Source organism: Rhinatrema bivittatum, chromosome 5 (genome assembly GCF_901001135.1).
Source record: "Rhinatrema bivittatum chromosome 5, aRhiBiv1.1, whole genome shotgun sequence".
NCBI lineage: Eukaryota > Metazoa > Chordata > Amphibia > Gymnophiona > Rhinatrematidae > Rhinatrema > Rhinatrema bivittatum.
In genome coordinates this window covers 78,741,897-78,767,737 of record NC_042619.1, presented here as the reverse complement: position 1 = coordinate 78,767,737, position 25,841 = coordinate 78,741,897, and the positions used below count along the sequence as shown (strand labels likewise).

The window sequence follows — 25,841 nt, the reverse complement described above, 5'->3', positions numbered from 1 at the left end:
TATCATTTTGAGCTTCTCTAGAATCATAACATGCTGAGGAGGCCATATGTCCTAGGATTTTCAAGTATTTACATGTAGTGATGGCTCTGAAGGCCCAATAAGGCACTTATGAGTGATCTGAGATTCATCTCTCTCTGCAAAGTTAAGTATGCTTGGTCTTGTACCCTTATCTAGTTTTGTGCCTATGAATTCCATCCATTCTTTTAGTTCTAAATAGGACTTCTGAAATATGATTATGAACCAGGGAGTAATCAGGAACACAACCTCATGCTTACTGAGGATTCATAGGAGGGACTCTATATTATCCAATCGTTGAGGTAGAAAAACACGAGCAAATTCTCCTTAATTGTGTACCATTGCTAGCCATTTTTTGAATACCCTTGGGGCCACTGCTATTCCAAACAGAAGGATTCTTTACAGGTAATGCTTTCCTTGCAGGAGGAATCTGAGGTAATTTCTGTGCTTTTTGTTGATGAGAATGTGAGCATAAGTGTCCTTTAAGATCGTGCGGTGATATCCAGTTATTCTGCTGGAGTAGTAGAAAAATAGTAGCTACTGTGTTCATCTAGAATTTCTCTCTAAACAGATATTGAGATCTCTTAGATCCAGAATGGGACAGAGAGCCTGATTTATTTGTAATCAGAAGAATCTGGAGTAGAATCTGCTCCCTTGTTGACTGACTGGTATTGGTTCGATGGCTCTGGAGTGTAAGTTTACTTTCTGTTTCAGAATGTGCAAGAGATTTTATGGATAGTGGTAATGAGGGGGATTGTTAAGGAGGCAATGTTTGAAAATTTAGAAAGTAACCTTGAGATGTTATGTTTAAAACTAATTTATCTGCAGTAATGTGGTTCCAGAATTGACTGAAGAACCATAGCATTCCCAAACTGAAGCAAAGGACATGTGTTTTGTTGAAACAGAACTTGAAAGACAAAATCCAGTAGGCAGCCTCTGGGTGGGCTGACTCTGCCTTTGCTGCTGCCATACTCAATATTCTCAGTTTTGCCTGTGGCTTTTGAGTCTGCTGCTGGGGTTGCTGTAGTGTTTGTAATACTATGGGCCTCTGTCTTTAACAGCCGTAGGGGGTCTTAGCACCTGCATCGGGAGTAGTAGCATGGCTTATGATATGGATGATACTTCTCAAAGAAGAGAATCCTTTGTAAAGCTGACAGACCACACAGCTGTACTTTACTTTTTAATGGACTCCATGTCTCTGATTTTCTCCTCCAGTTTGTCACTATCACAGGTGGTATCTGCTAACTTATCATGGACTTCCTATTGGAGACTTGAATCCAGAGCCAGGCTAGTCTCCTGATGACAATGACAGTAGCTGCTATCCTGGAGATGGTTATCCAAGGAGTCATAGATGACATGTTTGAATGGTGTGCAGAGTCTTCAGCATACTTCATAACTGCTGTAAATTGTTCCAGCTGCTGTTCTGGGAGTATCTTTGCAATGTCCTTTAACTGCTTTAGGTTATTGAACAGAGTGAATGATTTGAATTTAGTGTGTTGCTACCCTGGACTGTAAAGTCGTAACTTGATAAAATCTTTTCCCAATTGTATCTAGAACACACGAGTCTTTGCCACTTGGTGTGTTTGAGAAAGTCTGATTTCTTATCCTTTTTCATAGCTGACTCATGAATCCCTTACTCATAGCCTCATAAGTAAGGAATTCATGAGGTATCATATCCCGAGCACTTTTGTATTCAGTATTTTATGTCTATGGCTTTTGCTACTAGAACAATAGAATAAGGTGTTTTACAGATTTTTATTTGAACTTAAAGAGGCTCCTGATGCTGGAGGGGAGGGGGGGGGGAGGAATGACACCCTTGTACTGTTTTCATATTTGTAGGCATTACAACACACCCTGCAATTCCACTGCAAACTCTTCCTCTTCATGGAGGATGAATTCTAGGGCTCCTGACATCTTCTGTATAAAAGATTATGTTGTATCTTCATATTATGTTGTATCTTCATATTATGTTGTATCAGGCCTCTGGAGTAGTGTTTGAAGGCAGATCTGGTATTTGCCACCAGGAAGCTCTCCCTCAGAGTCACCTGATATGTACGATTGATCAGAATGAGATTCAATATAAGAATGATATGGTGAAGGTGCATCCTCATCAGAAGATATTTCAATTGGCTGTGCTTCCATTTTTATTTTATTTTGCATTTTTATATACCGACATTCTTGTATCAGATACAAATCATACCGGTTTACATTAAAAACAGAGTATGCAGGAAAATACGTTTCATAAGTCAAATACATTGAACATATTTAATAAACAAAGGATTACTAAACACTATGAAAAAGGTTAATTAACAAAGGAAAACTTAAGGGAATTAAAATAAGCGTAGCACAAAGGATTGCACGAAGGGGTGCACAAAGGGGAGTGCCCCTATGGCGCACCCCTTCGGCGTGCGACGCACGACGCCTGGTGGAATGTGGCCGTTTACCGGCTCGCCGCTGAGCGTAATGACATCAGGGGGGGGGCGGGTCTCTTCATCCCCGAGTTCACAGCATTCTCAGTTTCAGCGCGAAGTTTTTTTTCAATTTATTTTTTTTTTTGGTCTTTTTGGAAACCTGTTTGTGGTCTGAGGGGTGTGGAGCAAAGAATAACTCCTTTATTAATTTATCCAAGATTGGTTTCATTATTGACCTCTTTTTGTTTGGTAGTTCATGTGTGTACATCTTGACAAAATCTGACCACAACATTCGTGCAAATGAGTAGCAATCAGGGAATGTTGAAAAAAGTTTTGCTTCCTGTCTCAAGGTAGAAGATAATGCATGTGGCAGAGGTGGTGAAGGAGACAAGCCAGATACGTTTAAAGAAATAAAAAGAAAACTTATTTGTCTTCTTTCTTGGCAGATCTTCTGCACCGCTTGTCTTCTGCACTGTTGTGATGCCAGGGGGTGTATGCATAGAGACTGATGCTGCCTGATCTGACAGATCGGTGCTGCGATGCGTTTTGGCTCCAATCTGTCAGCACTGTGTGCATTCCATGCCATAACATGCGTTCTTGGTTCTGATCCTTTTGCGCCAGCAGTATGTTGCACCAAAACGCACTGTTGAGGATTTTCATGTAGTATCTTCAGTGTCATCAGTATGTGGAGCTGATATCGAATCTTGGCATTTGTATGCCAGTGATTGCACCAGAGACCTACCTCTTGATTTTCTCGAGGTTTCAGTTGAGGGAGATCTTTGCCTCTATGTTTTTATTCTTTACTCTTGTTAAGCGCCATGCCATTTTTTATGATGCTTATGGCCAGGGAGACAAGAACACTTAGATTTTCAGGGAAAAACAATTTTTTATTGAATATAAGTATTCTCGGGAGATGCTGATGCCATGCCTCTGACAACTTGTCCACCAGCATCTCATCTTATACAGGAAGTGATCCTTCTTTTATAGATAACATACAATATTGTGGAAGCTTGCAGACTTGCGTGACTGCCCAAAGAATCATTTACATAGGTTGTCATGTCAACAGCATGATGTGACTCTCTGAACTGCCCTGATAAGTTTTCCCAGGCGTGGCCCATTTGTCCTCACTCTCCAGATAGTCCTTTGTTCTGTTAAAATCTTACTGGTCAGATAATTAACACATCTGTGGCTGTGTTGATAAAAACTCCTGAGAATAGTGCCTGAAGCTCCTGCTGTTGGTTTCTTCTTTATGACCCAATAAATACGCCTCACCTTTCTGATGCCAGCTTGCCTGCCTTTATAGATATCCAGGGAAATTCTGCAAGTCATGCTCAGAAAGTCACTTAAGAGTTCATTCAGACAAAGCAGGCTAAGAAAACCCAAGGATTCTAGGGGTTTTTCTTTCTCCATGTTGGTTTTCTGTTCAGGCCCACTCATTTCCCTCTTGTGCCACTTACAAATGGCAAAAGTGGCACACCCAAGTACCAGAGGTGAAGACAGAACCATGAGAAGTGATTATGACAAATGGGCTGAATGTGTAGGCTGACAACTAACCTCGTGTGTGTGTTGTGATCCCTCTAGTTCCCTACTAAAGTAAATAAAACTCATAGACAGACATGCATTCTCTAATTAATAAATACTAGCAGTATGACTGAGTGTCACTAGGTATCCATTAGCTTTAAAACAGCTACAAGGATACCTGCGTTATAAAAAGGACCTACTTTATAATAGCAAGACCACATATGTTATCTTTCAGAGTCAAGTAGCCTTTAAGCTAATACTGGAGCTTCAGATCCCTATAAGCAAGAAGCCTCAGGGACATTCTGCAACAGGGGCCTCAATTTGAGCTGTCATGGTCTGGATCCACCAGTAGTGTTGATCTGTGATTGCTATTTTATGGAATCCAAAATGTGAAAAAGGGAAAAAATTATATATTTTTTAAACAAATCTTTATTTTGATTTCTTTAAAATGCATTTTAAATACTATAGTTATTAAAAATCTAATTACCATTTTTTGTAATTTTATGGGAATATTAGATTTTTGATAAATAACTATAGTATTTAAAATACATTAAAAAATCAAAATAAAGATTTGTGTAAAAAATGTTGAGATTACTTACCTGATAATCTCGTTTTCCTTAGTGTAGACAGATGGACTCAGAACAAGTGGGTATAGTGTGCTCGTGCTAGCACTTGGAGACGGATCTGACGTCAGCACGGGTACATATACCCCCACAGGAAGTGAGACAATTCAGTAATCTTCCTTGCAAAAGCAGTTATGGATATATGTGTACTGACGATCAATGAAATAGTGAAAACAGTATTCCCCTGACCGATTGATAGTCGCTGGAGAACGCCAGCATTCCCAACCGGAAGGCGTCGACACCTGGTAGAGTGGACGCACTCATGTAAGAAGTGAGAAGGCTTACCTTGAATCGGTGAAACTCCTGTATACCGGCAGCCGGGCGGGATGCCGAGTCCATCTGTCTACACTAAGGAAAACGAGATTATCAGGTAAGTAATCTCAACATTTCCTAGCGTGTAGCCAGATGAACTCAGAACAAGTGGGATGTACAAAAGCTTTACTCCCGGACTGGGTGGGAGGCTGCCTGAGGACCGCGTAGGACTGCCCTTGCAAAGGCTGTGTCCTCCCTGGCATGGACATCCAGACGGTAGAACCTGGAGAAGGTATGGAGGGAGGACCATGTCGCCGCTTTACATATTTCTGCAGGCGACAGCATCCTAGGTTCTGCCCAAGACGCTGCTTGGGCTCTGGTAGAATGAGCCTTGACCTGTAGAGGTGGTGACTTCCCGGCCTCTACGTAGGCTGCTCTGATAACTTCTTTAATCCAGCGGGCGATAGTGGGCCGAGAGGCCGCTTCTAGTTGTTTCTTGCCGCTGTGAAGGACGAACAGATGGTCAGTCTTTTGTACTGTTTCTGTCATTTCCAGATATCTGGGCAGCAATCTGCCGATGTCGAGATGGCGTAACATATGCCCTTCTGATTTCTTCAAACCCGCCGTGGTTGGCAAGGATATGGTCTGGTTGAGGTGAAATTGTGAGACTACCTTAGGCAAGAAGGACGGAACCGTGCGAAGATGGATAGCTTCTGGAATGATTCTAAGAAAGGGATCACGGCAGGACAGCGCTTGTAGTTCCGAAATGCGGCGTGCTGAAACTACAGCCAGCAAGAACACCATCTTCAAAGTGAGAGAACGGAGAGACAGGCCCCGAAGGGGTCTGAAGGTGGATCCCGCAAGGAAATCCAAAACTATGTTGAGGTTCCACAAAGGCACTGGCCACTTCAGTGGCGGACGAATGTGCTTGACTACTTTCAGGAAGTGAGAAACATCTGGGTGCGTGGCAATGGTCTTGCCATCCCTCCTGGGACCATACAAAGACAGCGCAGCCACCTGAACCTTGATGGAGCTTAGGGAGAGACCCTTCTGAAGCCCATCCTGCATGAAATCCAGAACAATAGGGAATGTGGTCGCATGTGGATTGGTGCCGTGAGTGTCGCACCAGGCTTCAAATACTCTCCAGATCCTTACGTAGGTGAGGGATGTGGAAAACTTGCGAGCTCGGAGGAGTGTATCTATCACCGGCTCCGAGAAACCTCTTTTCTTCAGCCTAGCCCTCTCAATGGCCAGACCGTAAGAGAGAATTGAGCTGGATCCTCGTGGAGGATGGGACCCTGACGTAGCAGGTCCCTGAGAGGAGGCAGGGGAAGAGGCTCCCCTGCCAGTAGTCTTCTCATGTCCGCGTACCAGGGTCGTCTTGGCCAGTCTGGTGCCACCAGAAGAACTAGGCCCCGGTGCTTCTGAATCTTGTGGATGAGGGTGCCCAGCAGGGGCCACGGAGGAAAGGCGTATAGCAGGGTCCCTGGAGGCCATGGCTGAACCAGGGCGTCGATCCCGTGAGAGAACGGATCTCGCTTGCGGCTGAAGTATCTGGGTACTTGAGCATTGGACCTGTCCGCTAGTAAGTCCATGTCCGGGATCCCCCAGTGATCCACAATCATCTGGAAGGCTGTGGGCAACAGCTGCCATTCCCCCGGATTTAGGCTTTCTCTGCTGAGGAAGTCTGCCGTGGTGTTGTCCCTCCCGGCAATGTGGACGGCGGAGATGTCCTGAAGATTCGCCTCTGCCCAAGCCATCAACGGGGCTATCTCTAGGGACACCTGTCTGCTTCTGGTTCCGCCCTGACGGTTGATGTATGCCACCGTGGTGGCGTTGTCGGACATCACTCTGACTGCCCGGTTCCGCAGTCTGTGAGCAAATTGCAGGCAGGCTAACCGGACTGCCCGTGCCTCCAGACGGTTGATGTTCCACTCTGACTCTTCTCTGTTCCACCGTCCTTGTGCGGTGAGTTCTTCGCAGTGTGCTCCCCATCCGCTCAGGCTGGCATCTGTGGTGAGCAGAGTCCACGTGGGGGAGGACATCTTAGACCCCCTGCTCGTGTTGTTGGACTGCAGCCACCACCGTAACTGGGTCCACACTCTGGCAGGCAGAGGTAGATGCACGGAGTAATTCCGGAAGCGAGGGCTCCATCGAGAGAGCAGGGAGCGTTGTAGAGGTCTCATATGGGCCCTTGCCCAGGGTACCACTTCAAGGGTGGATGCCATGAGGCCGAGAACCTGCAGATAATCCCAAGCTATGGGCCGGCTGGCTCCCATCAAGGACCGGAGACGCGTCTGAAGTTTTAACCTTCTCTTGGTGGTGAGACTGACCTTGTCTTCCTGGGTGTGGAACTGGACTCCCAGGTATTCCAGAGATTGGGAAGGCTGTAGGCAACTCTTGTTTAGGTTGACTACCCATCCCAGGCTTTCCAGAAGGGCGATCACTCTGTTGGTTGCCCGATGGCTCTCCTCTCGTGATTTCGCCCTGATCAGCCAATCGTCTAGGTAGGGATGGACTAGGATTCCTTCCCGTCTTGAGCGCCGCTGCTACCACTACAATCATCTTGGTGAAGGTCCGCGGCGCCGTGGCTAGCCCAAAGGGCAAAGCCCGGAATTGGAAGTGGCGTCCCAGAACCTTGAAGCGTAGGTAGTGCTGATGATCCTGATGGATCGAGATATGCAGGTAGGCTTCTGACAAGTCTAAGGCTGTGAGGAATTCTCCTGGCTGTACTGCGGTCTTGACTGAGCGCAGAATTTCCATGCGAAACCTCGGGACCCTTAAGTATCGGTTGACTGACTTGAGGTCCAGTACAGGCTGGAAAGTGCCCTCTTTCTTGGGTACCATGAAATAAATGGAATAATGTCCAGAATCCATTTCCCATGCAGGTACTGGGATTATGGCTTTCAAGGACAGGAGCCTCGCCAGGGTAGCTTCCAATGCTGCCATCTTGTGGATTGGACACGGAGATTCCACAAACCTGTCCGGAGGGAGGTGATGGAAGTCCAGATAATACCCCTCTCGGATGATGGCGAGGACCCACTGATCCGACGTAATCTCGACCCATCTGGGGAAGAAGAGGGTTAACCTGCCCCCTATGGCTCCGTCCCCCGGATGGATCGGCTGATTCTCATTGGGAGGCGTGGCCGGGCCCTGAACCCGAGCTGGCTCCCCTCTTCTGCTGCTTGGTCCGAAAGGACTGGTTCCTGGCCTGAGGACGAGGTGCCTGGTAGAGACTCCTATAGGGAATGAAGCGTTGGGAGCTTCTACCTCTGGAAGGCTTCGGAAAGGCGCGCTGGTTCCTTTTGAACATATCTTCCGGCAGTCGAGGTACTGGAGAGGCGCCCCATGTGCTGGCCAGTTTATCAAGGTCGCTGCCGAACAGGAGAGAACCCCTAAAGGGCATTCTGGTGAGGCGTGTCTTTGAAGGAGCATCGGCTGACCAATTCCGCATCCAGAGCAGCCTCCTGGCAGCTACAGAGGATGAGACCCCTTTGGCTGTCGTACGGACTAGGTCGGATGCGGCATCCATGTGGAACGAGAGAGCTAACTCCATGACCGCTGCCGGAGCATTGTTCTTGACCTGTGACAAACAGGAACGCGTCACCACTGTGCAGCAGGTTGCGATCCGCAAGGATAGAGCTGCCACCTCAAAGGTCTGTTTCAAGATGGCGTCCAGTCGCAGATCGTAAGCCTCCTTGAGGGCCGCATCCCCCTCAACTGGAATAGTAGTGCGCTTGACCACAGCGCTAACCAAGGCGTCCACCTGAGGGCACGCCAGCATCTCCTTGATTGCCGGGTCCAGGGGGTACATGCCCGTCAGGGCCCGACCCCCTTTGAATGAGGCCGCTGGTGCAGCCCATTCCAAATCTATCAGCTGCTGTGCTGCTTGCAAGAAGGGAAAATGGCGGGTTGTAGGACGAAGACCTTCCAGTAGAGGGTTCTGCGTAGATGGCACCGTAGTGCTAGGGCCTGTAATAGCCAACTCCGCCAGGCACTGAGATACCAGGTCGGAGAGATCTTCCTTGGGAAAGAACCGCCTCATGGTTCGATATGGCTCAATCCCCGAGGGAAGTTCCCCCTCCTCGGGGGGTTCAGACTCGTCCTCCGAGACATCAGGGTCCGCCTGAACCGGACTGCCCAGAGGCGGGTGCCCACGATAAGGGCGCGAAGGTCCAGGGGCAGAATCAACTGGAGCAGCAGCAGGGCCTGGACGGGAAGCTGATTGCATCTGTACTAAGGCATGGATCCCCTTAAAGAGATCCACCCAGGAAATGGAAGTGGTCTCTAGTCGTCAGGGTACCAAGTCACCCGGGATCCCAGGTTGTTCGAGACTGCCCGCTAGATCCGGGGTAGCCCCTGGGGAACTGTCGGCAAACCTCGGTTGAGACTGGTCCTGGCCCGAGGCTCCCACTGCCTCCTCACATTGGGCACAAAGGGAGTCTGGCTCCTCGCTGTGCGTGGCTCTAAGCTGGCATGCTGAGCAGAGGCCAAGAGCTTTCACGCCAGAATCAGGCGGCACCGCCGCGGGAAACACCGGGGCGTTTAAATGTTCCATCGCGGCTGGTGAATGCAGGACGCCGGCGCTTAATAATAATATGCGCTCAATAATATGCGGTCAGCAATATACGCTCAATAATATACAATATGTTCTCAATAATATGCGGTCAGCAATATACGCTCAATAATATGCGGTCAGCAATATATGCTCACTAATATACAATATGCACTTAATATGCGTAAATCCCCCCACAAAGAGGGGGGGGGGGTTAGACAGGGCCGGGGGGGGGGGGGGGGTTAGGTAGAGGAAGGGAGGGGAAGGTGAGTGGAAGGCGATAGCGAATTCCCTCCGAGGCCGCGCGTATCTACAAAAATCCAGCGTACTTTTGTTTGCGCCTGATGCGCCTAGAAAAGTACGCGAGGGCGCCCTTTTTTAAAATCTACCTCCTATGCGCTCAATAATATGCGGTCAGCAATATACGCTCAATAATAGACAATATGCACTTAATATGCGATCAGCAATATACGCCGCTTAATAATATGCGGTCTGCAATATACGCTCAATAATATGCGCTTAATACTATGTATAACAGAATCCCTGTATACAATATGCGCTCATCAACAGGCGCCTATCATGGGCGCTCAATACCTGAACAAGGCCAACAAAATGGCGACCTCCACGGCGTGCCGCATGCAGGCAAGGCCGCCGATCCTCGTACCTCGGAGACCAAAAAGTAAGAGATATACGCCTTACCTGATCCTCGGCGCTTCCCGGCTGGAACCCGGGTGGTCTCCGGCTGTGGGGGAGAGGGGAAATACCTTCACCACCGCGCTTGAGGAAATGCACCCGCTGCCTCTAAGTCCACGCCGGGACTGAGGCGCCTCTCCGCCACGCCCGAGCCCTTCTCGCTCTGGGGCTACATCCCTGCCGCGATTCGGCCACCGGACCGAGGCATAGACCTCCGAGGGATCACGGAAATCACCCCGGGAAACTTAACTGGGGGAGGGACCCGAGGGTATCACCGCAGGAGTGCGGGGCTCGTTGTCTGTAGAAGTTTAGTAAGTAGAATATAGAAGTAGAAAGTAGTATTGGAAGACACACTCAGCGAGCGTGCAGGCTCTCCAAACTGCTTTGGAGACGGGAATTACTGAATTGTCTCACTTCCTGTGGGGGTATATGTACCTGTGCTGACGTCAGATCCGTCTCCAACTGCTAGCACGAGCACACTATACCCACTTGTTCTGAGTCCATCTGGCTACACGCTAGGAAAATATAATTTTTTCCCTTTTTCACATTTTGGATTACTTAGTTTTAGGGATTTTGTATTATCTTCTTTTTTGTTTGCCTTTATGGAACCATTTCATACAGGCTTTGAAAGGATATTTCCTTTTCTTCAATAAAAGAGGTTGCTCTATCATGTCTTTTCCCTTTCAATGGAAAAAAGTTGATAAAGCCAAAAAAGTTGTCCATTTTGATTGCAGTGATGAGTGAGAATTGTGACCATTCATGAAGCAGAAGAAATTAGACTGACTGAGGTTGTGCAGCAACACTAATGTAGAAAGCCCAGTGATGCCCAGAACTAAATCCAGAAATTTCTGGGCTAGGGGAGAAACAGACTGAATCAGCACTAGATGACATCACCCCATTTTATGTGGCTATATTGCGATGCTTGTCCATGAAGAAAGCCCATGCTTTACTCATCTAGCTGTATGTGCTTCCTGAGAGAGCTTATTTTATTTTACTTGCCATTCCTTGCCAAAATGATGTTGGATACAAGAATTTGCTCTCTGGCTCCGATGTTTCTGGAGTGGGTATTTTACATCTACTTGAACAAAGTGTAAGCTCTTTGGAGTAGGCATCTACAGTAATAGTATGGCAAAGTCAGATGTACAGAGCCAATATAGTGTTCAGCTGTAGTTGTCCGTTTGGAGAGCTTACATTGGAATTTAAACTTCTGGTTCCAACTGGAATAAACTCACATTGCTGGTGGTCAAATTTATTGTATTGCTGTGCCTAGTCTGCTGGAAGCAGATAGACATTCCATAATGGGCATAGCAATAGTATCAATCACACAACAAAACCCACTCACACCAACTGGTGTACTCTAGTACACAACAATGTCAACAACCAAAAATAAACTGTGTACTAGTTAAAGAGCTAACATAACACCCAAAAACGCCAAACAGTTTTTAAACAAATTTTGTAAGACCCTCTATTCACGAGAAGACATATTATGTGTTCAACCCGTTTCTCATAGGGGTCACTATTGCTTTTAATCATTCAAAAGTTCAATTTTTGTTATCTTTTTCAAAGTTTTTTTAAAAGTTCCTCAACCAATTTTTTGCAACGGGTACTTATCCGCGCTGAAAAGGTCCCAGGTGACCCGACATGGCCATGTTTCGGACCGCTGTCCTGCTTCAGGGGTAAAGAAGGAAACCAATTCAGATACTTTGTAGAAAACTTCTTCTTACGGCGTCTTTATTCTGTGCCGGTCAATTTTTTCACACAGGCTGCATTTCAGCCCGCTGTATTTCAACAATGGCAACCCAACGGAAGCTGTTTATACGAATGTCAGCGCTTGGTACCACCCCTTCCGGTGACGGGTAGTAGTTCCCTCTCACGTCCTCACACCCAAACGCTGTCAGTCTGATTACAATTTTTCTCTATTTGTAACTAAAACATATGTTCAAGACTCACACATTACGAAAAACCAAGGAGGAAAGCTGTCCATGTAGCGCTTCAAAAAACGGCAAACTCTGTCCCATACGCTCTTATCTAAACAGCATAAAGCGTACCAGGGAGGCAGTTCTCTATCACGTTCTCTCCCGATGTGTGCTGGTAAATCAAAAGCAGCTGTGATCTCTCTCTCGTCCTTTCACGCTGTTCAGTTTGAACCTGCAAGGTGCATCCCATGGCGGTGATTCTCCAGCGCATCCACTCCTAGGTAGTGCTGGTCCATTATATACCATTGTATTCTCAATCACATCCAAAAAATTAAGGCTATCATTACAAACAGTAGCATAATAATGTAGTTTAATACCCAATCAAATGACCAGATATTTTGGGAAGAAAATCTGATAGAAAACACAAGTCTTGTAAGAACTAGTCATATGAGAGAATACCAATTGATTCTCTCATTTAATCCATTAGGGTCCACAGTGTTCAGGTGAAAAATCCAGAAATGTTCACGTCGGTTCAGGGAGGACCGTATGTCTCCTCCCCTGGGGTTATGATCCACTTGTTCCAAAATGGACCACCGCAAGTCAGTAAATTGGTGATGTTGGTTGATACAGTGTTGCACTAAAGGAGCCGCAAGTTTAGATGTCCTAATGTAACTTCTGTGTTCGATCAACCGCGTACGGATTTTTCTCTTTGTGCGGCCAATGTAAACCAGGTTGCAAGGACACTGTATGGCATATATAACGCTCATTGAGTCACACGAAGTCCATCTGTCATGCCGAACCACGACCCCTGAGTGAGGCGCCTGCCATTGTTCTCCTGCAAGGGTTTGTGCACACATGTCACAAGTCCCACAAGCTTGATGGCCTCCAGAGGTAAATCGTTTTATGGTAGATGAAAACCGGGAATGTACAATACGATCCCTAATATTCTGTCCTCTGAAGTAGGCAAATCGCGGACTAGTTTGAAATACCGTATGCAACATTAGAACTTTCCAATGTTCACGTACGATATTGACTACTTCATTCACATGGCGTGAATACTTCAAAGTACAAGTCAGCTCTTGATTATAGGGACGTTGCTGGTAAAGTAACAACAGGTCTCTATTAGCAAAGCGGGCTCTCTTATACGCCCTCCTTACTACTCCTCGCGGGTAACCTTTTTGCACAAATCTAGTAGAAAGAACTGCGGCTTGGGATTTAAAATCCTCCAGGGATGAACATATCCGGCGTAATCTAAGAAATTGAGATATGGGGAGTCCATTCTTTAACCTTTGAGGATGAAAACTGGAATACCTTAAATAGTGATTCCGATCGGTGGGCTTCCTATAAAGGGAAGTTGTAAAAGAATCTCCCTGTTTCTTAATCAATATATCTAAGAACGCTACTGCATGTGGATCACAGTGAGCCGTGAATTGAAGATGAGAATCCTGCAAATTTAACCAACCCAAAAACAGTTGTAGCTCATCCCATGTAGATGTCCAAATAAAGAATATATCGTCAATGTAGCGCCGCCAGATTAGAATATTCTTGAACCATGCAGATTTGTACAGGAATTTCTCCTCAAAACAGGTTACATATAGGTTGGCAATGTCCGGGGCAACAGTGGCCCCCATAGCCACACCTTGGACTTGTAAATAGAAAGTCCCATCAAAGCTGAAAATTTTTTTGAACAGAACTAGTTTCAACATATCCAGCAGAAACCCTGTGGGTACACGATGCGGACGTGGGCGATCCCTCAGAATGTCTTGTACCAATTGATACGCTTCCTCTTGCGGTATGTTGGTATACAATGAGGTGATATCTAAGGTTACCAACCAACAGCCCTCAGTTACCGGTGGGAGATCCTGCAGGATGCGGAGCATATGGGACGTATCTTGAAGAAAAGAAGTGGATTGTAGTACTACAGGTTTCAGGAAGAAATCAAGGAAATTTGACAAGGGTTCTAACATGGACCCCTGCCCTGCTACAATTGGGCGGCCAGGAGGCGCATCTATACTTTTATGTATTTTTGGCAGGGTGTAGAGGACAGGATGTAAGGGGTGTTGAACTTTTAAAGCCCGAGCTTCTCTTGAAGCAAGAAAGCCCCTGTCTAACCCTTCCTTGACTAAACCGTCAATAGTGTCACGAAGAGATTCTGTAGGATCTTCATTCAACACTTGGTAGTATTGGAGATCACTCAATTGACGATGTATTTCTCTTACATAGGCATCCGTATCCTGGATAACTATGGCCCCACCCTTGTCTGCAGGCTTCACGACTACATTTTGGTTGCGTGCTGTTTTGAGGAGAAATTCCTGTACAAATCTGCATGGTTCAAGAATATTCTAATCTGGCGGCGCTACATTGACGATATATTCTTTATTTGGACATCTACATGGGATGAGCTACAACTGTTTTTGGGTTGGTTAAATTTGCAGGATTCTCATCTTCAATTCACGGCTCACTGTGATCCACATGCAGTAGCGTTCTTAGATATATTGATTAAGAAACAGGGAGATTCTTTTACAACTTCCCTTTATAGGAAGCCCACCGATCGGAATCACTATTTAAGGTATTCCAGTTTTCATCCTCAAAGGTTAAAGAATGGACTCCCCATATCTCAATTTCTTAGATTACGCCGGATATGTTCATCCCTGGAGGATTTTAAATCCCAAGCCGCAGTTCTTTCTACTAGATTTGTGCAAAAAGGTTACCCGCGAGGAGTAGTAAGGAGGGCGTATAAGAGAGCCCGCTTTGCTAATAGAGACCTGTTGTTACTTTACCAGCAACGTCCCTATAATCAAGAGCTGACTTGTACTTTGAAGTATTCACGCCATGTGAATGAAGTAGTCAATATCGTACGTGAACATTGGAAAGTTCTAATGTTGCATACGGTATTTCAAACTAGTCCGCGATTTGCCTACTTCAGAGGACAGAATATTAGGGATCGTATTGTACATTCCCGGTTTTCATCTACCATAAAACGATTTACCTCTGGAGGCCATCAAGCTTGTGGGACTTGTGACATGTGTGCACAAACCCTTGCAGGAGAACAATGGCAGGCGCCTCACTCAGGGGTCGTGGTTCGGCATGACAGATGGACTTCGTGTGACTCAATGAGCGTTATATATGCCATACAGTGTCCTTGCAACCTGGTTTACATTGGCCGCACAAAGAGAAAAATCCGTACGCGGTTGATCGAACACAGAAGTTGCATTAGGACATCTAAACTTGCGGCTCCTTTAGTGCAACACTGTATCAACCAACATCACCAATTTACTGACTTGCGGTGGTCCATTTTGGAACAAGTGGATCATAACCCCAGGGGAGGAGACATACGGTCCTCCCTGAACCGACGTGAACATTTCTGGATTTTTCACCTGAACACTGTGGACCCTAATGGATTAAATGAGAGAATCAATTGGTATTCTCTCATATGACTAGTTCTTACAAGACTTGTGTTTTCTATCAGATTTTCTTCCCAAAATATCTGGTCATTTGATTGGGTATTAAACTACATTATTATGCTACTGTTTGTAATGATAGCCTTAATTTTTTGGATGTGATTGAGAATACAATGGTATATGATGGACCAGCACTACCTAGGAGTGGATGCGCTGGAGAATCACCGCCATGGGATGCACCTTGCAGGTTCAAACTGAACAGCGTGAAAGGACGAGAGAGAGATCACAGCTGCTTTTGATTTACTAGCACACATCGGGAGAGAACGTGATAGAGAACTGCCTCCCTGGTACGCTTTATGCTGTTTAGATAAGAGCGTATGGGACAGAGTTTGCCGTTTTTTGAAGCGCTACATGGACAGCTTTCCTCCTTGGTTTTTTGTAATGTGTGAGTCTTGAACATATGTTTTAGTTACAAATAGAGAAAAATTGTAATCAGACTGACAGCGTTTGGGTGTGAGGACGTGAGAGGGAACTACTACCCGTCACCGGAAGGGGTGGTACCAAGCGCTGACATTCGTATAAACAGCTTCCGTTGGGTTGCCATTGTTGAAATACAGCGGGCTGAAATGCAGCCTGTGTGAAAAAATTGACCGGCACAGAATAAAGACGCCGTAAGAAGAAGTTTTCTACAAAGTATCTGAATTGGTTTCCTTCTTTACCCCTGAAGCAGGACAGCGGTCCGAAACATGGCCATGTCGGGTCACCTGGGACCTTTTCAGCGCGGATAAGTACCCGTTGCAAAAAATTGGTTGAGGAACTTTTAAAAAAAACTTTGAAAAAGATAACAAAAATTGAACTTTTGAATGATTAAAAGCAATAGTGACCCCTATGAGAAACGGGTTGAACACATAATATGTCTTCTCGTGAATAGAGGGTCTTACAAAATTTGTTTAAAAACTGTTTGGCGTTTTTGGGTGTTATGTTAGCTCTTTAACTAGTACACAGTTTATTTTTGGTCATAGCAATAGTATAACATGACCACCAGAAATGTGAGTTTACTTCTGCGCTGACCCAGGAGTTAAATTTCCAGCATTCAGAAAATATGCTTTAAATTGTCTGCCCTTTAATGCACCTCCCTGCATTGTTGGAGAATAACTAAGGCCTTCTTTTACATGGTATTTACATGCACCATCCCTTTGTAACTCTTGACTCTCTGAACCATTCTGCCCAACATGGACCACAGGGAAAAGGCATACAGCAACTTGTCCTCCGGCCATTCCTGCATGACAGCATCGATACCCAATGAGTTCCGGACTCTCCTGCGACTGAAGAATTGAGAAACCTTTACATTGCAAGAAGTCGCCAGCAAGTCTAAGAACGGAAGGCCCCAGCAATCCACTATCAGCTGAAACGCCTAGTCTGACAATGCCCATTCTCCTGGGTTCAGATTCTTTCCTGCTGAGAAAGTCTGCTGTCTTTTCTGCAATGTGCAAGGCAGAGATCTCCTGAAGATGCACTTCCGCCCATTCCATTAGTTGGTCTATTTCTTGCAACACTTGCTGGCTCTTGGGTTCCTCCTTGCTGATTGATGTTGTACAGTGCAATGGCAGTGGCCTACATTATCCAGACCGCTAGACTCTGCAACCTATCACTGAACTGAAAGCATGCCAACCGGAATGCCTGGGCTTCTAGCAGATTGATGTTCCAGACAGACTTCTGCACTCCCAGTTCCTAACAGTGAGCTCCCCAACCCTGGAGGCTCGCATCTGTCATAAGAACCAGCCAGTCCGAAGATTTTAGAGTAACCCCTTTCTTAGATGATCCTCTTGTAACCACCACTGCAGTTGAGCGCAGACCTCCATCGGCAGGTGGAGTTGAATCAAAATAGTCCTGAGACCGAGGGCTCAGAGACAGCAGACAGCGTTGAAAAGGACGCACATGCACCCTTGCCCATGGCATCACTTCCAGGGTCGCCATCAGTCCGAGAACTTGTAGACAGGACTACACTATCGGGCGAATTGTGTCCAACAAACTCCAGCACATATCCATCTCATATTACCTCCAAGACCCACTGGTCTGACGTGATTTCGACCTACCTCTGATAAGAAAGGCAACTCCCTATCTTCCGTTCCCAAGGGTGGGTCAGCACACCTTCATTGGGAGGCTCAGGAAGTCCCACTGCCTGAGCCTGTGCCCCACCTGGGCTGTCTGGGTCAAAAGGATTGAGACCTACCGAAAGGCTGAGCCTCTGAAAAGTCACTCCTCTGCAGGGTCAAAAATGCTTGGATCTCCTAGCATGACCTCTCTCATGCTAAAGGAGAATGGCATCTGCTTCTTATCCTGCAACAATCTGGGAACCAGAGACTCACCCCACTCTTATTGGCCATTTTCTCCAACTCGCTCCCAAACAAGAGGAGCCTTCAAAGGGCAACTTCATAAGGTTAGCCTTGGAGGTCGCATCGGCCGACCAATTTCTCAGCCAAACAGACACCTTGCAGCTATCACCAAAGCCACACATCTGGCTGAGGTGCTGACCAAATTGCAGTCTACATCTGCCAAAAATGTGTCTGCTGGCTCCATAACTGCCTTGAAATTCCCTCATAAGAACATAAGAAATTGCCATACTGGGTCAGTCAAGGGTCCATCAAGCTTAGCACCCTGTTTCTGACAGTGGCCAATCAAGGCTAAAAATACCTGCAAAGTACCCAAACACTAAGTAGATTCCAAGCTACTAATGCTAGTAATAGCAGTGGATATTCCCTAATTCAACTTGATTGACAGCAGTTAATGGACTTCTCCAATATCTTATCCAAACCTTTTTTAAACCCAGCTACACTAACTGCAATAACCAAATCCTCTGGCAACAAATTCCAGAGCTTAATTGTGCGATGAATGAAAAATAATTTTCTCTGATTAGTTTTAAATGTGCTACTTGCTAACTTCATGGAGTGCCCCCTAGTCCTCCTATTAACTGATTCACATCTAATGGTTTTACATCTCTCATGATTTTAGAGACCTCTATCATATCCCCCCTCAGCCATCTCTTCTCCAAGCTGAACAGCTGTAACCTCTTTAGTCTTTCCTCATGGGGGAGTTGTTCCATCTCCTTTATCATTTGGGTCGCCCTTCTCTGTACCTTCTCTAGTGCAACTATATCTTTTTTGAGATGCAGTGACCAGAATTGTACACAGTACTCAAGATGCAGTCTTACCATAGAGCAATAGAGGCATTATGACATTTTCCGTTTTATTCACCATTCCCTTCCTAATAATTCCTAACATTGAAATTGTCAGCGCAGTGTGCCTTGGCAATCAAAAAAGCAAACAAAATATTAGCCACTATGACGCCTAGATCCGTCTCCTGGGTGGTAACTCCTAATATGGAAACTAACATTGTGTAACTACAGCATGGGTTATTTTTCCCTATATGCAACATCTCGCATTTGTCCACATTAAATTTCATCTGCCATTTGGATGCCCAATCTTCCAGTCTCGCAAGATCCCCTGCAATTTATCACAATCCGCTTGTAATTTAACTGTTCTGAATAATTTTGTATTATCTGCAAATTTGATTATCTCACTCGTCGTATTCCTTTTCAGATCATTTATCAATATATTGAAAAAGCACCGGACCAAGTACAAATCCCTGAAGCACCTTTTTCTACTGAGAAAACTGACCGATTAATCCTATTCTGTTTCTGTCTTTTAACCAGTTTGTAATCCACGAAAGGACATTGCCTCCTATCCCATGATTTAGTTTTCTTAGAAGTCTCTCATGAGTGACTTTGTCAAACGCCTTCTGAAAATCCAAATACACTACATCTACCGATTCACCTTTATCCACAGGTTTATTAATCCCTTCAAAAAAATGAAGATCTGTAAGACAAGACTTCCCCTGGGTAAATCCATGCTGACTGTGTTCCATTAAACTATGTCTTTCTATATTCTCTATGATTTTGATCTTTAGAATAGGTTCCACTATTTTTCCTGGCACTGAAGTCATGCTCTCTTGTCTATAGTTTCCCAGATTGCCCCTGGAGCCCTTTGTAAATATTAGGGTTACACTGGCCACCACCCTCCAGTCTTCAGGTACAATGGATGATTTTAATGATAAGTTATGCATTTTAACTAATAGATCTGAAATTTAATTTTTTAGTCCCTTCAGAACCCTGGGATGCATACCATCCAGTCCAGGTGATTTGCTACTTTTTAATTTATCAATCTGGCCTACTTCTTCTTCCAGGTTCACATTGATTTTGTTCAGTTCATCTGACTCATCACCCTTGAAAATCATCTCCAGAACTGGTATCTCCCCAAAATCCTCATTAATAAACACAGAAGCAAAGAATTCATTTAGTCTTTCTGCAATAGCCATATCTTCCCTAAGAGCACCTTTAATCCCTCGGTCATCTAACAGTCCAACCAACTCCCTCACAGGTTTCTTGCTTCGAATATATTTTAAAAAGTTTTTATGAGGTTTTTGCCTCTATGGCCAACTTCATTTCAAATTCTCTCAGACTGCCTTATCAATGTTTTCAACTTAAAATTTGACAATGCTTATTCTTTTTCCTATTTTCTTCAGATGGATCTTTCTTCAAATTTAAGGATTTTTTTTTTTGCTAAAATAGCCTCTTTTACATCATCTTTTTTTAACCATGCCGGTAATCGTTTTGCCTTCTTTCCCTCCAGATTCATCTTCCTCCTGAGAGAGAAGTAAACAGGAGCAAGCCACTAGGGAACAAAAAGTTATCACCACTACTTGAAATCCTTGCTTGAGGATAGCCTCCATCCTATCATGTGCATCTTTTAAGGCCGCTCCTCCCTTCATGGGGATAGACGTCCACTTAGACACAGCACACACAAACACGTCCACTTTCAGAAAACGTAGCCGTTCTCTTGTCACTGAATCCAAGGGTAGAAGCTTTCCAAGACTCGACCCCCCTTGAAATAAGCCTCCGGGGCAACCCACTAAAGAAGGCATTTGACAAAGTTCCTCATGAGAGGCTTCTAGGAAAAGTAAAAAGTCATGGGATAGATGGCGATGTCCTTTCGTGGATTGCAAACTGGCTAAAAGACAGGAAAAAGAGAGTAGGATTAAATGGACAATTTTCTCAGTGGAAGGGAGTGGACAGTGGAGTGCCTCAGGGATCTGTATTGGGACCCTTACTTTTCAATATACTTATAAATGATCTGGAAAGAAATACGACGAGTGAGAATAAAATTTGCAGATGACACAAAATTGTTCAGAGTAGTTAAATCACAAGCAGATTGTGATAAATTGCAGGAAGACCTTGTGAGACTGGAAAATTGGGCATCAAAATGGCAGATGAAATTTAATGTGGATAAGTGCAAGGTGATGCATATAGGGAAAAATAACCCATGCTATAATTACACAATGTTGGGTTCCATATTAGGTGCTACAACCCAAGAAAGATCCAGGCGTCATAGTGGATAACACATCGAAATCGTCGGTTCAGTGTGCTGCGGCAGACAAAAAAGCAAACAATGTTGGGAATTATTAGAAAGGGAATGGTGAATAAAACGGAAAATGTCATAATGCCTCTGTATCGCTCCATGGTGAGACCGCACCTTGAATACTGTGTACAATTCTGGTCGCCGCATTTTAAAAAAAAGATATAATTGCGATGGAGAAGGTACAGAGAAGGGCTACCAAAGTAAGGGGAATGGAACAGCTCCCCTATGAGGAAAGACTAAAGAGGTTAGGACTTTTCAGCTTGGAGAAGAGATGGCTGAGGGGGGATATGATAGAGATGTTTAAAATTATGAGAGGTCTAGAACGGGTAGATGTGAATCGGTTATTTACTCTTTCGGATAGTAGAAAGACTAGGGGGCACTCCATGAGGTTAGCATGGGGCACATTTAAAACTAATCAGAGAAAGTTCTTTTTTACTCAACGCACAATTAAACTCTGGAATTTGTTGCCAGAGGATGTGGTTAGTGCAGTTAGTATAGCTGTGTTTAAAAAAGGATTGGATAAGTTCTTGGAGGAGAAGTCCATTACCTGCTATTAAGTTCACTTAGAGAATAGCCACTGCCATTAGCAATGGTAACATGGAATAGACTTAGTTTTTGGGTACTTGCCAGGTTCTTATGGCCTGGATTGGCCACTGTTGGAAACAAGATGCTGGGCTTGATGGACCCTTGGTCTGACCCAGTATGGCATTTTATGTTCTTAATCAATTCTTGAATGGCTTCCACAACAGAGGAAAACAAAAAACAAGAGGCTTTAGGAAAATAAAACAAAATGGGATTCTTCTTTGGTTCAGGCATGGAATCAGCCTGAGGTACTCGCAGCAAATTTAATGTCTGGGAAATCAGAGCCAGTAACTCATCTCTATGAAAAAATTGCAACCTAGTCCTATACGGTTCACGTCCCACAGGGGTTTCTCCATCCTTCAGAGAGTAAGGATCAGCTTAATCACCCATGCCATCCGGATCCCTCTTGGGAGGACCGACTGTTGATTTAGGAGTATTTTGCGCTTAAATGCAGTATCTGGTGTGCAGGAGCTCACTACATGTGACTCTGCCCTGGCCAGATTGTCAGGGCAGAGCACTCTGCCTGAAGAAAGGATTGTAATCACTGAAAAACTTCCATCCAAGGAAAGGCAGAAGGATCCATGCCAAAACCAGGAGGCACCTGTCCAGTGCCCTCTGAACTACCATCCCTTGTTGATAAACCAGTTAAGGGAGTTCCAAGGTCAGGTGCCCCTTCTGAAACGTCTTTACCCAGGCCCTCAGACCGGGAAGCATCGGGCTTAGTGAAATCAGACGAAGGCAGTTTTCCCTGAGCCTCCAAACAGCACTGGCACAAATTAGAGGGAATGCCAGGCTGAGATGCCCAAATATGATAGGCAGCACAGAGAGAAAGGTGCTTAGGCTTCTTAGCTATAGGCGCCATCAGTCAGTATGCTCATCAGGAGACTGACTGGTGAGGAGGAGGAAGTGGCGTCACTTCCCATGTTGGCAGCTTAAATCCGGGGCTCCCCGACATGCCGGAGTAAAAAGCAAAAATAAGCACACTGAAGCAGACCACGAACGCGATTGAAGCAGTAGCACTTGAGGGAAACCTCACTTTACTGCATGGCAGCGAAACGGAAGGCCGTGGTCTTCCACAAATATTCATATCAAAAAGGAGGGGATCCTGCCGATCCGGAGGATGACAAGATGGCGTCCGACAGCGAAATGGAAGCCAGGGGAGACCACGAGCGACATTCACCTGCCTGAGGGAACAGACTGGCCAACGCGATCGGAGCTCAGAGAATGGTTTGGTGAGCTCAGACGGGACAAATTATAAAGCTGAGGAGCTGAGGGAAGAAATCAGTGAAATTGGCCGCAGGACAGATGAAGCTGACATACAGCTTGAGGTACATGAGGAGCACTGGAAACAGCTGAAGACCAGGGCTAAAGACTTACAGGCTAATCAAACAAGAATGGATGATAAGCTGGAGGATCTGGAAAATCGGAGTAGGCGGTGCAACTTAAGCTTCCTAGGGATTCCTGAAACAGAGGCATACAGTGACTGTTCTGGAGCAATAGGGAAGATCTGCTGCCTCTTCATGGAGGAGAACGGCGATGAGCCTGCTGATGCGAGACAGGACCCCGGAATAGAGAGCGCCCACAGATCCTTGGGCCCCAAAGATGGGAATAGACCACGGGACATAGTGGTTTGCTTTCATTCATTTGCCTACAAGGAGAGAATAGCCGTGACAGCTAGGAAGCAACGCAATTGGCAGTTGGGATGGAAATGATGTTTCAATATATGCGGATTTATCTGCCACCACCCTGAGGAAACGCCAAGACTTCAAAATGATTACTAACGCCCTGAGCGCAGAACAGATTTGATACTGGTGGTTGTTCCCCTTTGGATTGGGGTTTACGTTAAAAGGTGCCACGCACAGGGTGCGCACCATGGAGGAAGCAGCAGGAATACTACAAGTGGCGGGACTATCTGTGTCTTTGCCTACAAGTGCTGGAAAACCCTCATCACCTTCGTGAGAAGATTCAACCCGATGGCACAGAGTCACGAAGGGAGGCAGGAGACTCCAAAGAACTCCAAAGAATGGCGTGTCGAGCATGAAGAAAGGCCTATAACAAACCTTCATACCCTGTTCTGTTTTATTTTTTTATTCTTTTTAAGCTTTACCTGAGCTCAGCCCGGCCCAGCTGAGTACAGAGACTGTCTCCTGCTATGGGGGGAAAAGGCATGTACAGTACCACTGCGCTCTGCCTCCTGCTGCCTTTCAGCTGTTTCAACACCTGGCTGACAATCGGCTACCGGACCAAAACACTCATGAGGGACCACAGAAATCACCTCAGGAATTTTCAACTGGGGGAGGGACCATTTAGTATCACTGCAGGAGAGCAGGCAAGTTAATTTTCCTTTTTCTCCTTCTAAAACTTAAAGCAATTCCCAGTAGGCAGATGCACATCCACCATTTGCTGGAGACAGAGAATACTGACAGGCTGTCACTGCAAGGATATATATACAGTGATGTCAGCTTTATTCCATCTCAATCTGCTGGTAGAGGTGCATAACCCACTGGTTCTGAATTCATCTGTCTGGATGCTAAGAAATTGTATATTTGTTTCTTTACAAAATTTTGTGGGATCAGAAGATTAAGAAATCTAAATTTAATTTATTTCCAGTTTTTTTTATTTTACGAACTCTGGTGCTATATCCAGAGCAGCTGAAAATATTGCTAAAAACACATGAGAAAATGAACTGTAGGACTAAATTAGAAATACAGACTGGAAATATAAATGTATGAATTTCTATTCACTTTTTTCTAGAATAAGAATATTTTCTTATGTACAATATTACCCGTCAAAAATAATTCAGGACAAAAGTCGCAGATGTTGAAGGAATGATAAATGAGGTAATATAGGTCACATACTGAATACACAGCTATTTGTATATTCTCAGGAATTTGCAGTCATGTAAGCAGCACATTACCTATAATGATTTTGTTTCTTATACTGGGGACGGTGTAGCGATTTGAGTGAACTATCCTCACTTCTCATTCAGTTGAGAAGTGAGGATAGTTGATAGAGACCATTGATTTGAAAGTTTTTCTACCAGCCATTGGTCCAGTACAAAAATTCAAATTATCAATCCATTCATGAATTAGAGGATCATGAATTGTAACAGTTACTAATTACAAAGCATGCAAATATAACTTCTGATAATATATTACTATCCGTGTTTTTGTGTTTATCAGTCTTTCAGTAAAATAAAAGCATTATCTACCTTATAAATGGCCTGTGACCGACGGCCCGCAAATGCGCAGTAGAGACCAGCTCTACCGCGCATGTGCGGGCGAGCACGTCGCTCTGAGGCAGCTTCAGAAAGAAAAAAAAATGGCGGCGTCGGCGGTACCGGCAGCGGGCGGCGACGGCGGTAGCGAGCGGCGGCGGTAGCGGGCGGTAGCGAGGGAGGGAGAAGAGAGAGAGAGGGAGGGACGGACTGAGTGGGAGGGAGGGACGGAGAGAGAGAGTGGGAGGGAGTGACTGAGTGAGAGGGAGGGACTGAGTGAGAGGGAGGGAGTGGGACTGAGTGAGAGGGAGAGGGGGGACTGAGGGAGGGAGTGGGACTGGGAGAGAGAGGGAGGGAGTGGGACTGAGGGAGAGTGAGTGGGACTGAGTGAGTGAGAGGGAGGGGGGAGGGAGTGACTGAGTGGGAGGGAGGGATTGAGTGAGGGGGAGGGACTGAGGGAGGGAGTGGGACTGAGGGAGAGAGAGGGAGGGAGGGAGTGGGACTGAGGGAGAGGACGGAGGGAGTGGGGACTGAGTGAGAGTGAGTGGGACTGAGTGAGTGAGAGGGAGGGAGAGAGGGGGGAGGGAGTGAGTGAGACTGAGTGGGAGGGAGGGACTGAGTGATAGGAGAGGGAGGGTGGGGAGGAGTGGGTGAGGGAGGGGGTGGTGAAGAGTGAGGGGAGAGAGAAAGAGGGGGAGGTGAGAGACAGAGGGATGTAGCCCGTTTTAACGGGCTTAACGGCTTGTATTGTTATATTTCACAAAACCATTGCAAATGAAAAACACAAATGGTTTAAAAAAAAAAAAAGACTTTCTGGGCATTTGTTGCATAGTGCAAAATAGTGTTAAAATAAGAAAGCCTGTATAGTAATACTGCAAACTACTAAAATGGATAGCTTATTAAAAAAATTATATTCTGTAACTTAACTCTTCAAAATTATATCAGTTCATAATACAGAAAACATCACCTTCAAAATTACAAATCAGTTCAAACTATAAGAATGAAAATACTTACTTCCTCTAGCTCCAAAGGGCTGTGACACTTTTCTCAAAGGACTTTTTTTGTGTTTCTTTTTTTCTTTGATACATTCAGAGTAGTAAACTTTAGACAAAAAAAGAACATTCAACAAAGCACAGGAGAATATATTCCAATAATCTGAAAGATCAGCTGCTATATAGTAT

The 25,841-nt window shown here is 45.3% G+C and overlaps 1 protein-coding gene across 1 annotated transcript in view; it reads right to left on the bottom strand.

Moving 5' to 3' along the window:
• The window catches only part of RNF17 (ring finger protein 17), a 1,084,608-nt gene that overhangs the window by 737,549 nt on the left and 321,218 nt on the right, over window positions 1–25,841 (bottom strand). The window contains exon 10 of the mRNA XM_029603155.1: window positions 25,675–25,761. Within this exon, the coding sequence (XP_029459015.1) occupies window positions 25,675–25,761 (87 nt within the window). The remainder of the gene's footprint in view (window positions 1–25,674; window positions 25,762–25,841) is intronic.